Genomic DNA, 14,214 nt, shown 5'->3' on the forward strand with positions numbered 1-14,214 from the left:
GCTGCTGGTTGGGAGGCTCGGGAGTTCTATCCTCTCTGCCTTTATCTCCACAGAGCATCGGAATATAAGGTAGGAAAATAAAAATACGTGTTTTTTATACTTTATAATAAAATAAATGGCATATTTAGCCCTACCATGATGGCTTATTGTTACTTTTCGCAGTTGCTACTCCTAAATACATTGTAAGAAAAAAAAACTGGATGCTTTGCTAGCATGGAGAGTCAAATTTAATTGAATTCATAAACAATAGTATTTTTACTTGATGGTTATAAAAATATAACGTTGATAACGTAAACGGGCGCTTGGAACACTTAGGAAGCTGATCCCAAAGCGCTTTCACTAACAGTGAGTCATCGTATACGGTGGAAAAGATGACATGACCGCTGCCAGAAAATGGATGTATTAGACGATAATTTCGGATTTTAATTTTTTATACAGTGCTAAATGAATCTTGATTCGTCCTTTGTTTTAAACAAGCTGTTGAGTTTATCTTTATTATTTGTATTATCTCTTATGCGACCCCCACCCATCTGGCGAGATACACGGATGGTCTAATTGGCTGACTTGCAGCTGAGTCCACGACTAATGGGGATTTCGGCTCAATTTTTAGAGAACCGGCTCCTAAGGCTCGACTCCTAAACGGCTCTTCAGACGGTTTTGTTTTTATTAATGATATATTACCGTTCATGATGACACATCATGCACACAATTATGTCATAACTTAATTAATGTTTTTTTTTAAAGTACTATGCAACTATATTATAATACACTTTATTTTTTTTAATCTGCTGTGAACTTTTACGTAATTGTATATTTCCAAGTTCTTTCTACCAAGGAAATTTAAAGCAAAGCATCACAGAATCACTTAAAAACACGATACAACTAAGTGTAAAGTAAAAATATTTTGTTTTACTGCAACTACCCCTGCCTGTAAGATACGGCAGGGGTAAACCATTGAAAGCTGTCGGGCCCTGCTGTTGAACAGAAGTGTTGCGCCATGGTCAATTTTTTTGTGTTTTTGCTACTTTTTTCTTTTCTTTGTTTTTGTTTATGTGTTTGTCTAGCTGCCGGTCACCCCTCTCCAGGGATTTGACCAGGGTAAATGGATGGATGGATAGCAACTACCAATTGAGTATAAAATTCCAGAATAAACATATATCCTTTTTTTTTTTAAACACAATAGACTCAAAGTGTAATGTAGGATCCGTGAAAAACACACAATATATAGATAATTATAAATATAAATATATAGAGATCTACAAAAATAAACTGTAAAATACTAAACAAATTTAGCTTTTACACACTAAATACATATAAAGTCAAACAAATACATATAACTTAAAATATGAACTCTGCGTTGCTATGAATGAACTAAAAGTGCATTTTAAAAGCTGTTTACAATTTAATTATAACCAATGTATTGAATTGTATTGTCATTGACAACGTAGTAAAACATTGTATGCAACAAGATTAGACATGGCACCTTCTGGGTGGACATGTAACACTTTAAAGAGAGAAAACAGAAACAACTGACAGGATAAATAGGCAAAATATATTTGCAACGTAGTTCTTAGAGACTGGCTTAAATTATAATAATAGTACAATGTTTAAAAAAAATGAAAATCAATAGTGCATTGTAACAATAGTGCAATAAAAAAGTGCAATAACATCAAGCAGCAAAAAAGATCCCTAAAATAAGTCATAAGGTATATTTAATAAGTCTTGCGCAATAACATTTAGCTGCAACAACAAAGGAAACAAAAAAACAAATAGGTAGTAAGATGTTTTCATAGTTTTGTGTGCTCATTGAGGCTGTTGATGGCTCTGGGAAAGAAGCCTTTCATGAGCCTGTTGTCCTTCTTTTCAAGGACTTACAGTGCCTGCCAAAGGGTTGCCAGGGTGGGAAGTGTCTTTGATAATATTGATGGCTCTGCTGCAGTATTGAAAGGCAGGAGTGTCCTTCAGACTGGGCAGCGAGCAGTCAATGATTTTCTGGGCTGTGTTGATTATATTAATTGTATATTTTTCCTGTCCGCTGCCGTGCTCCCAGCATACCAAACGGTGATGCCGTATGCCCGAATGCTCTCCACCTTGTTGAAGGGCGCCAGCAGCTTCTGTTCAATTTAGACACAGATCCTCTGAAAAACTTGCAATAAATATGAATTAAAATGTCTAAAACTAAAAGGAAAAGTTCAGCAGTCTACTAAAGATTGGCATTTGGAAATTGCCTTAGTTTGAGGGACTGATTTTGTTTCTCTTTCCACTGGACAATGCACTCTTCAACACGTTTAATAAGAATCCAAATTTGGCTCATTGTCCCGCTTGCGGCACAGTTCTGAGGTCATGAGATCGAACCTCTTGTGTGGAGTTTGCATGTTCTCCCTGTGCTTGTGTAGGTTTCCTCCGGGCACTCTGGTCTCCTCCCACATTCCAAAAACATGCCTGTCAAGTTAAATGGCCGGCTCAAATTGTCCCTAGGTGGAGCAAATTGTCTGTCCCTGTGTGCCCTGCGACTTGCTGGCAACCAGTTCAGGGTGTCCCCTGCCCACTGCCCGAAGATAGCTGGGATGCGTTCCAGCACCCGCGCAACCCTACTGAGTATAAGCGGTGCAGATAATGGATGGATGGATGGATGGATGGATGGATGTCCCGCTTGGCTAATGCTTTGGATACAGTACTTTCTTCATTTCAGTTTCACTTATTAAGCTCCAAGCTGTCGACAAACCCCTACCCGCTCAATCCCCCCCACCCGCTTTGCTCAAAGCAGGCAGAGACAGAGCATCTCATAGAGCCGTTTCGTTCACAAACAACCCATCACTACCGCGTACACATCATCAAACTGAGACCTTGATGGGCGTCATCTAACCAGCTCCATTTCTCTGCGTGTGCCGCAGTTTCAGTCAAAAATAGAGGTTACTACTAAATTGTCTGAAATTTGATTTTTTTTAAATTTTTGAATTGCAGGATGGCCAATCCGAACCATTGACACAGTGATGCAGTCATCATCCGCCGAGTCACCCCGGCAGGCAGACAATAGCAGCCGGAAGCTGCCGCGCTCCTCCTCCCCCGCCGGCCTCAAAGATGCTGCACCCAAAGCGACTCAAAAAGGGAGCAACCCCTCAAAGCAAATTACCTCAAAGCAAGCGGCGGGTGCAGGCGGAGGAGGGAGAAGCAGCCGAGGTCATTCTCCCGTTTCATCCGGGAAGGAACGGCAAGTTGGGGCTGCTCCCGCATCCAAAGGCGCGGCCTCTTCTCAGGTTACCGGTCCTGAAAGCCCGACCATGAACCGGGAGGCCCCGAACAACCAGATATCAGAAGATTCCGCGCAACCGGGCCCTGAAGCCTCCTCCCCTGCCAGAGTTGTGTCGGATCAACCCTGCGCATCCAAATCCCCCAAAACCAAGAGTAAAAACCTGAAAGGAGGGGACGCCTCTGCAGCAACTAAGAAGAGCTCCAAAAACACAATCGGCTGCGGACCTGGTTTCTGGAAGGAGGGGTGCTTGCAATCTGAACTCATTCAGTTTCATCTTAATAAAAGCTTAGGGAAGAAAGGAACAAAGATCCATGCCAAAGCAGCATCCCCCCCTGCCTCGGAGCTGTCCCCTGAGCCCGAACCCCCACGAGTGCCCCCTCAAAGTGACGAGACATTACTCGAGGAGGTGGAGCGTCTTGAGGATGAAAATGACGATCTCAAGGTAATTCTTACACCAACATTAAACCAGGGTTGGGTACATTACTGAAACATAAAATTAGTTACAGTTACTAGTTACTTGATTTAAAAAGTAATTGTATTACCCTGCCCCCCACAAGATTACTGACACCCAAAATTAGTGTGTTACTCTCAAAGTAATCACATACTTACAAATTACTGTTTATACTCATACTGTACTCATACTCGACCCCCTTAAACTACTTAAAAAATAGCCACGTGATAAAAGAAATATGAGAAAACGAGCACACCTATCTGTGGAAGCAGTTAAACATATTTCTTAGCTAATACACAATCTTGGGAGCTTCCAAACGAACACAGACGAGACATTCCATATCCGTTTTGTCTTTTGTCTCCAAACCAATTGAAGATTTCTTTCTTTATTTCTGGGTTTTCTTTTTTCCAGGCATAGTCTATTGCAAAAATGATTTTACAAATTCACAGTTCACATTCAGGGATCCCTTAACCACCTGGGTCTTACTGTGGAGAATTACTAAGCAACTAAAGACCTTAAACATGAAGACAATGCAATTTCATTCAATAAATATTAGAAATTAAATTACACTGTGATCCTGTATAACAGTTGTCTCCAAAGGTCTAGCCTATGTAACAAACTATGGGTCATTGTTATTTTCCAAGAAATTTGAATTTTAACTGTCATAATGTTTAGTGGTTGACTGAGCCTCTTTTGACCTCTAATAATTGCAACCTAGTAATAATATAGTAATAACATAGTAACAAGAATTAATTTTAGAAATGCATATTAAACTAATAGCCCTCCGCGCTAATCAGTAACAAAAGGTTGGCAACGTCTTCTGTCCATTAATCCCTGGCTATAACGCGGTTTACTTTTCACAGTTTCGGTATTTCACTGATTTGTGTCCTGCATTCTGATTGAAAAATCAGTTACCCCGATTATTAGCATTATTTGATAGCACAGAAGTTATTTGTAAAAAAAATAAAAAAAAAAAATCTTGTTATTTGGTTTTAGTGTATGATTTTTGTCATTTTTGTATGATTTTTTTTTTTTGTATTATAACTGTTAAAAAAATAAATGTTCTACCTTACGGAGTTCGCCTATCACAGGTTCTATCTTTGGACCTCTGCTACAAATGCGGGATTACTGTATTTCTAATTATGTTTAGAAACTATAGCAGAAAAGGCTGTAATTTGTAACCACTGTAATTAACAAATCGGTAATGGAAGAATATGATTTGAGTCTATTCGATTATACTATGATTATACTGCAAGTGCTATTTCTTCCACGGTTCGCCAGACTGAAATTGAGGAGATGCGGGCAGAGATGGATGAGATGCGGGACACATTCTATGAGGAAGACGCCTGCCAACTGCATGACATGCGTAGAGAGTTGGAGAGGGCCAACAAGAATTGCCGAATACTCCAATATCGCCTGAAGAAAGCAGAGAGAAAAAGGATCCGCTTCACAGAGAGCGGACATGTCGATGGGGAAACGCTCAGGAGTCTCGAGCAAGACCTGAAGGTGACGTTGACAGGCACGGATTCGGTTGTCAGTCATTTACGGTCCAAGTGTGCTTAATTGTATGCTCTCCCTTTGACCAGGTGGCAAAAGACGTGTCTGTACGTTTGCACCATGAATTGGAGAATGTAGAGGAGAAGAGAACAAGGACTGAAGAAGAGAATGAGAACTTAAGGCAGAAGTTGATAGAGGTGGAAGTCACCAAACAAGCGCTTCAGAACGAGGTTGATAAAGCCAAAGAGGTGAGTGATAAGTTTATTCTAACACTTGAAAAGGAGATTTCACAGGATGCATGTTCGTTATTTTGACTATTACATTCTTGTTGCTATCTTGTTGCTGTTCTTGGATTTCACACCCTTTAGGGTGGTTCGGGGAGGGCCTTTGAACAGTCTGGGCTTCCTTATCTAAAGGCTTATCTCCATGACCTCCTTGCTAGTTCAAAATCCATTGATGTTTGCGCTCCTTATTTTGACTGCCTGATGATGTTTAAAAATTTTCCATGAGATAGCCAATACATTTAGATAAATACAAATGTGAGGTTTATAACAGGTATCAAACTCGATTTACTCGGATGCCCCTGGAGCCAAAATCGGGTTTTCCATAAAAACAATTTAATGTTCTTAAATATACATTTTTTTATTCCCTACACAAAATAAGATTTTAAAATGGAACATTAACAACAATATTAAAATAAATGAATTAATCGGAAATAATTGAATCCATAATCCGTCGAGACAGTGGTTGTATTCTGTGCCTCCTAGTGGTAGAAAAATGTAATTCATTGTAAAATGAAATTGATTTAATATAGCAGAAATATATAAACCATTATATAAATGTCCATTTTTTAAACTCGTACTTAGAAAAATATCCAATTATTTTACCTAACATGAGCCACACCCAGAGGGCAATTACATTAATGTCTGCTGGTTTACTGCTACGGGTACTTGAAAACACAAAAACCTTGTCAAAAAAATAGAAGACAAATGGTATTTTCTGGTCTCAGTAGTTTTTATTTTTACTTGTGATTTTTAGCACTCATTTTCTATTGTCCGGCCGAATGCAGCAAGATTTTAGTGGTCAAATGATGGACAGTCCCTTTAACATTTATAGTAAGGCAGAGCCAACAAACTATCATCTTGAGGGCTGTAATTGCCCTGAACTGGTTGCCAGCCAATCGCAGAAATTATAATAACTATAGTGCATAAATTTGTTTTTTTTGTTCTGAACCCAGCCATAATAATCACCCAATATAGGCTTGGTTATTTAATAATGTTTTAAGTGAATATACACATATAGAAAGTTTTTTTTGTTGATTTTAAATTTTAGCGTCAAGCTCTCCTTAATTATATGCGGTGTTCGGCGCGTTTCTGGGAAAAAAAAGGGAACTTGTTACAGTTACTTCATTTGAAAAATTAACTTGTCAACCACCAAACCACCCCACAGTTTACTCAAAGGAATACATTGTGCCTTACTCGAGAAGTAACTAGTAACAAATTACCTTGACCCCCTAAAACTACTTTCAAATAGCCACAAAACAAAAGAAATAGGAGAAAACATGTACACCAACCTGTGAGAGCAGTGAAGCGTTCATATTTCTTGGCTTGTGCAATTTTGAGAGCTTGCGAACGAACACTTCGCCAAGACACTCCATATCCATTTTGTCTCTAGGCTTCATCCCCTCGAAAATCTCCTTCTCCATTTCTGGGTGCTGTGCAGGCCACTTTCTGTTTTTCTCCAGGCACGAAGTATTGCAAAAATAATTTTAAAAATAAAAAGACCAAAATTCAGCACATTTTTAGCGTAATTTTTGTGCTCTCTTTTGCCCCATTTATTTCCCCTTTTTTTTCTTTGTAACACTGACTTCACATGTTGTTTCCTTTCAGCTCTCGTTGAAAAGAAAAGGAAGTAAGGATCCACAAAAAGAGAGAAAGGCACAGCAAACCCCAACTGAGGTGAGATGGTCAAATATCCTGGTGTGTTATATTAGCATGCACATATTTACATTAAATGAACACAAATATATTGTAATAAAATGTGACAATAGGAAAGACTGAATTGAAAAAATATTAATAAAATAATTCAAATGATTTTTATGGCAATGGCAATCTGACTATCGTTGACTTTATGCCAGAAATTTCGGTGAAAAATTAGGATATACAGTATATGCAAACCTAAACCTTACCTATCTGTAAATCTGGGAACTTAGTCAAATGAGTGGTCAGCAGACATAAACAAGACATTGTGCTCAACAAGAAAATAGCAGACGAGAATTTCTGCATTTGTAATTTTGTGAGATGCGACTAGATTGGTCAATATTGGGAATCTACAATGACGTTCTGATCTGCCACTATGGCGTAAGACTGCTGTCAAGAAAAATACACAAAAAGACTATTTGTACCCGGAAAATGGATTCTTACTCAAAAAATGTTCCTTGTGTGTGAATCCAAAATATTTATGTTGAAAAGTAGGAATACAAAACAAAAATCTACCGGTAAAAATCCTATGTGTTGAAAATCTAGAACCTAGAAATATGAAAAACAGATTAGCATACCACTGTGTTGCTTACTAGTAAATCTGCTTGTGGCTTTTTGTTTCGTACCTTAAATCTAAATTGTCTTCGTAGTATTTCGACACAGGATATTTTTTGCCTTTAGGTTTCTGTTTTGTATTTGTAGTTATTTACACGTATATTTGCGATTCACACACAAGGAACATTTCTTCGGGTACGGATCAATTTTTACTTTTAGTACTGTTATCCAATGCTAAATGTATTGCACCCTGGTCATCCTGAAAGGGGGATTAACAGTTGCGAGGCCCATTCTCAAGGTATCCTTTTTCCTCACGCTGAGGTTTTGAGTTTTTCCTTGCCCGCATGTTGTTTTAACATCAAGGGATGGTGTAATTGCAATCCTGTGCAGTCCTTTGAGATATCTTGTGATTAAGGGCTATACAAATAAATATGTCTTGACTTGACTTGTCTTTATGGGTCGGTCACAAAAAAAAAGTTTTTTGTTTCCCTATACAAAAATTGTTATACGGCAAATACAATTTAAGTCAAGTTATGTTTATTTGTATAGCCCTTAATCACAATGAGTCTCAAAGGGCTGCACTGACCACAGAATATTCCAAACCACAGACTATTATTACACCAATTTAAAATGATAAAAAACAAATAAGGGGAAATATAGTGTTGATTGGTATGTCTCTCTGTCAACTCCAGGAAGAAAATGACGATCTAAAGTGCCAACTGGCCTTCATCAAAGAGGAGGCTGTGTTAATGAGGAAAAAAATGGCAAAAATCGACAAGGAGAAAGACCGCCTGGAGCGAGAGTTGCAGAAGTATCGCTCATTTTATGGGGACGTCGATAGCCCGTTGCCCAAAGGTGAAGCTGGGGGTCCGCCCACCACACGGGAATCTGAGCTGAAGCTTCGCCTGCGTCTGGTTGAAGAGGAAGCCAACATTCTGGGCAGAAAGATTGTCGAATTAGAAGTGGAAAACAGGGGACTGAAAGCTGAGTTGGATGACATGAGAGAGGACAGGTGAAGAATTCTTATAAAATTGTTACCTTTTCTACAACCTGAATTGGCAAAAAAATAAGCTCATAAGCCAAATTTGACAAGGGCCATGCCCCGTATCATTGTAATATTTAAGAAATACATTTCCATTAATTCAAATAATACATACACTACCGTTCAAAAGTATGGAGTCTCTTAGAAATGTCCTTATTTTTCAAGAAAAAGCATTGTTTTTTTGTATTCAATGAAGACAACATGAAACTAATCAGAAATACACCCCATACATTGTTTTGTTATAAATGTCAGTTTTTAATGAAATATCTACATAGGTGTACGGAGGCCCATTGACAGTAATCTACTGTTCTTATAGAAGATGATTATGAACTATTCTTCAACAGTGTCACAGACCAGAACAGACACAGGACTCAATAGCGTACGTTTCTCAGTTTTTATTTGAAAAGAGAGGGAGAGTAAGGCTTGCTTGCTTGATCCGAGGACTGACGGAAAACAGGAGCGAGCGAGGCGGGAGTGACACTTCCGTGTCGGAGGGAGACAGGCGGGAATAGTGAGTCGTTGGCCGGGGCTGGAGATCTAAGGTGATGTCGTGTTCGTAAGCAAGGTCGCAGGCAGGACGAAGGCCGGTAACGGGACAAAACGGGTCAGGTAACAGGAAGCAGGCAGAATGGGCGTAGTCAGGTCCATAAACAGGTCAATAACGAAGATCAGGCAGGAAAAAGGCTCAGCACAAACGGAGTCGGACGGGAATGCTCACTGAGCGGAATGCAACAGTTCGCAACGATCTGACAATCACTGAGAGGAAGCCGGGGGTTTAAGAAGGGAGTGTCCACCAATCAGCTGTCCAAGCTGTTGGCGCCAAACAAGCTGCCGCAGGTGCTCCAAATTGGCAATCACGACAAACAGCTGAAAACAGTTAAGCTGGTCGAGAAGCCAGAAAAGCTATAAAACTGACCTCCCTTTGAGCTACTCAAGTATTTGGAGCATCACATTTCTGGGTGTGGTTAAACTTTCAGAATAACCAGAAAAAGAGCGCTTTCTTGAGAAACTCGACAGTCTAATCTGTTCTAAGAAATTAAGGCTATTCGATGCAAGAGTGTGCCCAAAAACAGAAGATCTCCTACAACCGTGTGTACTACTGCCTTCAAAGAACAGCACAACACGGCGTTATCCCAGAAGTGGGCAACCCAGTCCTCAAGGGGCCCATGTCCCGCATGTTTTTTGAGGTTACTCTGCTTCAACACAGATGAATACAGAAGCTTGTTAATGATCTTGGTGATTGGAATTACTTGAGTTGAATAAGGTTAATCTCCAAATACATGCAAGACAGACGCTTTACAGGCCCTTAACTTTCATAATGGCCAGAAAAGTAGATTTTTTTTTATGGGAAACCAGAAAGTCTATTCTTGTTCTAAGAGATGATGGCAATTCTCGGCTGTGAAATGGCCAAGAAAGTAAAAATCTCCCACAACAGTGTGTACTACTCCCTTAAGGGGAACTGCATAAACAGACTCTACCCAGGTTAGAATGAGAAATGGACAGTGCACAATCAAGCTAGACGACAAGTACATTAGTGTCTCTAGTTTGAGAAATAGACATCTTACAGGTCCTCATCTTGCAGATGTGGTAAATGGTAGCCACAGAACTGCAGGGTCAACATCTACAGTGAAGAAAAAACTCCGAGATGCTTGCCCTCAAAACAGATTGGCAAAGAAAAAGCCATATCTGAGACAGGCCAACAAAAGTAAGTTTAATATGGAACAAGAACACAGACATTGGACTACTCATTTGATAAATAAAGGTGTGACTTTTTCCAGGAAGAACCCCAAATTGTCTAGGTGACCCCAAACCTTTGAACGGTCGTATACATATGAAGTAAATATGCAAGGATGTAAGTTGTAGTATGGCCAGTTCCGAGATGAGTGTTGTTATGTCAAAATGGAAATAATCTTTCAGAATCCTGGTATAATTCTCGGTTAGAACTGCTGTGTTGTTGACACATGCTGATGCTCATTCTCCTTTCCTAGTCTGGCGTCTGCAGGAGTAGATGGAAACGGCCGTGAAGGGCAGCAGTGCAGAGAGCAGGGTGAGGCCCTTTCTGAGTTGAGGCAGCAACTGCAGCTGGTTGAAGACGAAGCAGAACTTCTGCGCAGGAATTTAGCAGATGTGGAAGAGGAAAAAGAAAAGGTCAGTGGATATCAACACTTGGAAATGTTCAGAAATAAATCTACCGTAAAATCCGGACTATAGAGCGCACCTGATTATAAGCCGCAAATCATAATTCACTACAAAGCCAATAGGCTGAGACACTTGCTCCTAGCCAAGAAGCTGAGTCAAGGTTCAAGCCTCCTAGCCTCCTACCGACACAATCCATAATAGTACACAATCCTAGAACCACAGTCGGCATCATGAATGGAAAATAATACCCGTAATTAACTTATGATGCAGACTTGTAAAGTCCGGGTCCCGTTGAAAGTAATCCAAGGAAACAAAATATATATATCCACTATTATCAGCTGCGACAACAGACAGATCTACCGGTAACTCAGCTTTATCCCACTTCCCATCAGCCTGCGTTTGCTCCGCCCCTTCTTTTTGATTCGCCCGTAGAACACATAACAGAATAAATCTCTAAAATAAATAATTATAAAAATATACAGTTGCAAATACATATTATACATGGTTACACATATTTACGAAAAAAGACGGTACACCCCGAGAGAGTTTTCAAAGCTTTAATAATAATAATAATATAACTTTCATCCCAAACCGTGCCTTTGAAAGGTACCAACACGCTAGTAGGATCACGCTCGCAATGCATCAAACGTGCCTGTCAAAAAAAAAGCATCCTGTAATTGTGAAATTCATGGTAGATCGTCCTCAACTTTCTCCTTATAACTATCGCCATCAAGGGCGTCTTCTTTATTATCGGAACGTACCTTTACTTAACAGACAATGTATGCATAAACTAAGAGGTTGCATTCTTCGTTGGCGCAATAAGGCGCAGGGCTGAACATTTGGGAAAAAAGTAGCGGCTTATAGTCCGGAATTTACAGTAAATGGTCCAAAACATTGTGAAAGGCTGGGCAAATAAATGAGAATAAAAATGGTAGGGTCTGGTCACTTCAAGTCTACGTAGTTTGTATTCTTCCTTGTGCTTTGTACCACTCGTTGTACTACACAATACAGTGACACCTAGTGGTCAAATATTACATAGTGTCCCTTTAATCAAGGAGCAGGCTGAGTCAATATCTCATCAATGTCTCATCATAAAACATGTACAAAAATAACTCTCAGAACTGCAATGAATCGATTTTAGCCTGCAGGTTTGAATTACTAGTAAATCAATATCACCAATTTAATTTAATTCTGATAAAATTGTGCTGTGTGGTGCATTTTGTAACATGTTTTGTTTGTTTTTTAGGTGACAAATGAGCTAAACAAACTGAAGTACAAAGCTGGCTCCCATGAAGCTGGCTCAAGACACGGAGGAGGTTTGTTTTGGCTATTGCAGTGTCCTTCAATATTTACAATGTTCAATGGTACCTCTACTTACAAATGTAATTAGTTATGGGAGAGGCTTCGTAACCGGAAAACTTTGTAAGAAGAGATGCATTTTAAATGTAAATGAGCTAATCTGTTCCAAGCCCCGCAAAAGTGGAGTGTGATATTTTTTGATAAATCATAAAAGAGCATCAGAACATCAAACAAGTACATGTGAAAATTAGATTACACATTAACATTAAACGAGAGGCACATGACCAAAAAAAAAGAAAATAATAGAAAATATTCATTTACCTTTTTGCCTCACGTTCCTTGAAAAACTGATCCAATGACATCTACTTTTGCCAGCTTTTGACAATCTGTCGGATATGCGCGAAGCAGACATAGCGATAGCTCGACTTGTCAACATTTTTTTCTGGATGATTTCTTTCCATAAATTCCGAGGCTTAGTGGAATTTTCCTAAAATGTCTTTAATTTGGGCTAATGGAATGATGGCTGCATCTTCTTTACGACTATCTTGCCGTAAAGCTTCTTCCTCCTCGTCTCTGAACTCTGAAATGTGACGGTGATATAAAGAGCATGCTGGGATCATGCATGGCACTGGGTTGCCAGGCAGATTTTAAATCATAACCAGTTTGTTTATGTTCGGGAAATTCTGGGATCAGCAAAAAGCGGCCGTACTGTACTATAACGCATCCTGACTAGAGGCAATATTTTCCTGCTCAGGTACCTCGTAACCTGAAATATATAGAGACATTTTAAGTAGAGGTACAACAGCACTCACAATATTTTAACTTTTTCGTTCACAAATTAAGTCCTCAACTCATACATCTGACTTTAACAACAGTGGAAGTTATCTGTCCAAAACACTACACTTCTTTTTCCGTACTACGGATGTAATTGTTAGGTCACTGGAGTTTCCTTTAATCCTCGAGGAACGATGACAAGCGAATGCAGTTTGCTCCATTGTCATGGCAACTACCAATGGAAAAAGCACAAAACCATGTTTGGGTTGCAATCTGGCACTATTATTCACATCATGGTTGCCTTGGTGCTGTCGTCTTGAATATGTGCTTACATTTGATGCAAACTAGCCCTTATTCATGTAGTAAATATATGCTAGTCTCCAGCATCTTGAGGAGTCCCAGTAACCAAAAACACGTGATATTAACCACTCAGAGCAGAACTAAAATCCAAGCTGAAAACTGCGTGAGGTGTGCAGGGACCCGTTGTCGTTGGCGTCTTGCAGCCAAATGTGTCGATGCCAAATTCTCAATGCGGTTGGCGCCAGGTGTGTGCCGGGCTTAACATGTAAGAAATTAATGTGAATTGGTTCATTTTTATGTTCGTTTAAAGGAGCTGCACTGAATTTAGAACTTTTTTAACTTGCTGCTGCCATCTCTTGGCTTTTGTCATCATTGCAACTTCATTCAGCTTGTTCATGATGCACGTGCAAGTACATGCATCTCTTAGATGTGCTCAATGAACTTTTTTCATCTTTGTTGGAGTTTGGACTTTACTTGAAGCAGGCCTCTTATTTTTACTATTTTCATGCTATATTAACAATTTAAAACAAAACTGGCAGGTAAGAACATGACGCCAATCTCCAGGACCCCCAACACCCCCATTCCTTCTACCTAAAGTGCTATGCCCCTGACAGTTTTGCTGAAAATTATATAAAAGTAGATAGGTGCAGTGGTTAATAAAGCATAAGGGCTCTTTGAACTCAGTTGGGAATTATTAACATGTTCAAGCAGTGTATCCCAACTTTAAGCCTCCGGCCTAAAATCCGATGCGGCTTATACAAAGACAAATTTGAGTTTCATTCTTAAATTTGAGCATGAGGCTTTTAAACATTTGCGCTCTGTTGTCTGCTACTTACGGTACTCTTTCATAAGGCTTCTAGGTTAAGCAAATTAATATCTTATTCGCGAGTTGTGCCACTTATCAACCTATCCTTGTTTTGGCATT

General features: G+C 39.5%; 1 protein-coding gene across 3 annotated transcripts in view; it reads left to right on the top strand.

The window, feature by feature from the left end:
- Nucleotides 1–14,214, top strand: part of mtcl3 (MTCL family member 3) — a 17,047-nt gene continuing 2,833 nt past the window's right edge. For 2 of the 3 annotated variants that reach the window (XR_015849500.1, XM_088326546.1), the window contains exons 1-7: nucleotides 2,865–3,695; nucleotides 4,986–5,210; nucleotides 5,291–5,449; nucleotides 7,091–7,159; nucleotides 8,428–8,747; nucleotides 10,766–10,925; nucleotides 12,163–12,232. Coding sequence is in view for 2 of the 3 variants with exons in the window: in XM_088326546.1 (XP_088182672.1) it covers nucleotides 2,994–3,695; nucleotides 4,986–5,210; nucleotides 5,291–5,449; nucleotides 7,091–7,159; nucleotides 8,428–8,747; nucleotides 10,766–10,925; nucleotides 12,163–12,232 (1,705 nt within the window). In the remaining variant the exon portion in view is untranslated. Of the gene's footprint in view, nucleotides 70–2,864; nucleotides 3,696–4,985; nucleotides 5,211–5,290; nucleotides 5,450–7,090; nucleotides 7,160–8,427; nucleotides 8,748–10,765; nucleotides 10,926–12,162; nucleotides 12,233–14,214 lie in introns of those variants that run through there. The other variant, XM_088326547.1, reaches the window with a different exon arrangement.

Source organism: Urocampus carinirostris, chromosome 2 (assembly GCF_059441175.1).
Source record: "Urocampus carinirostris isolate Australia breed hairy pipefish chromosome 2, RoL_Ucar_1.0, whole genome shotgun sequence".
NCBI lineage: Eukaryota > Metazoa > Chordata > Actinopteri > Syngnathiformes > Syngnathidae > Urocampus > Urocampus carinirostris.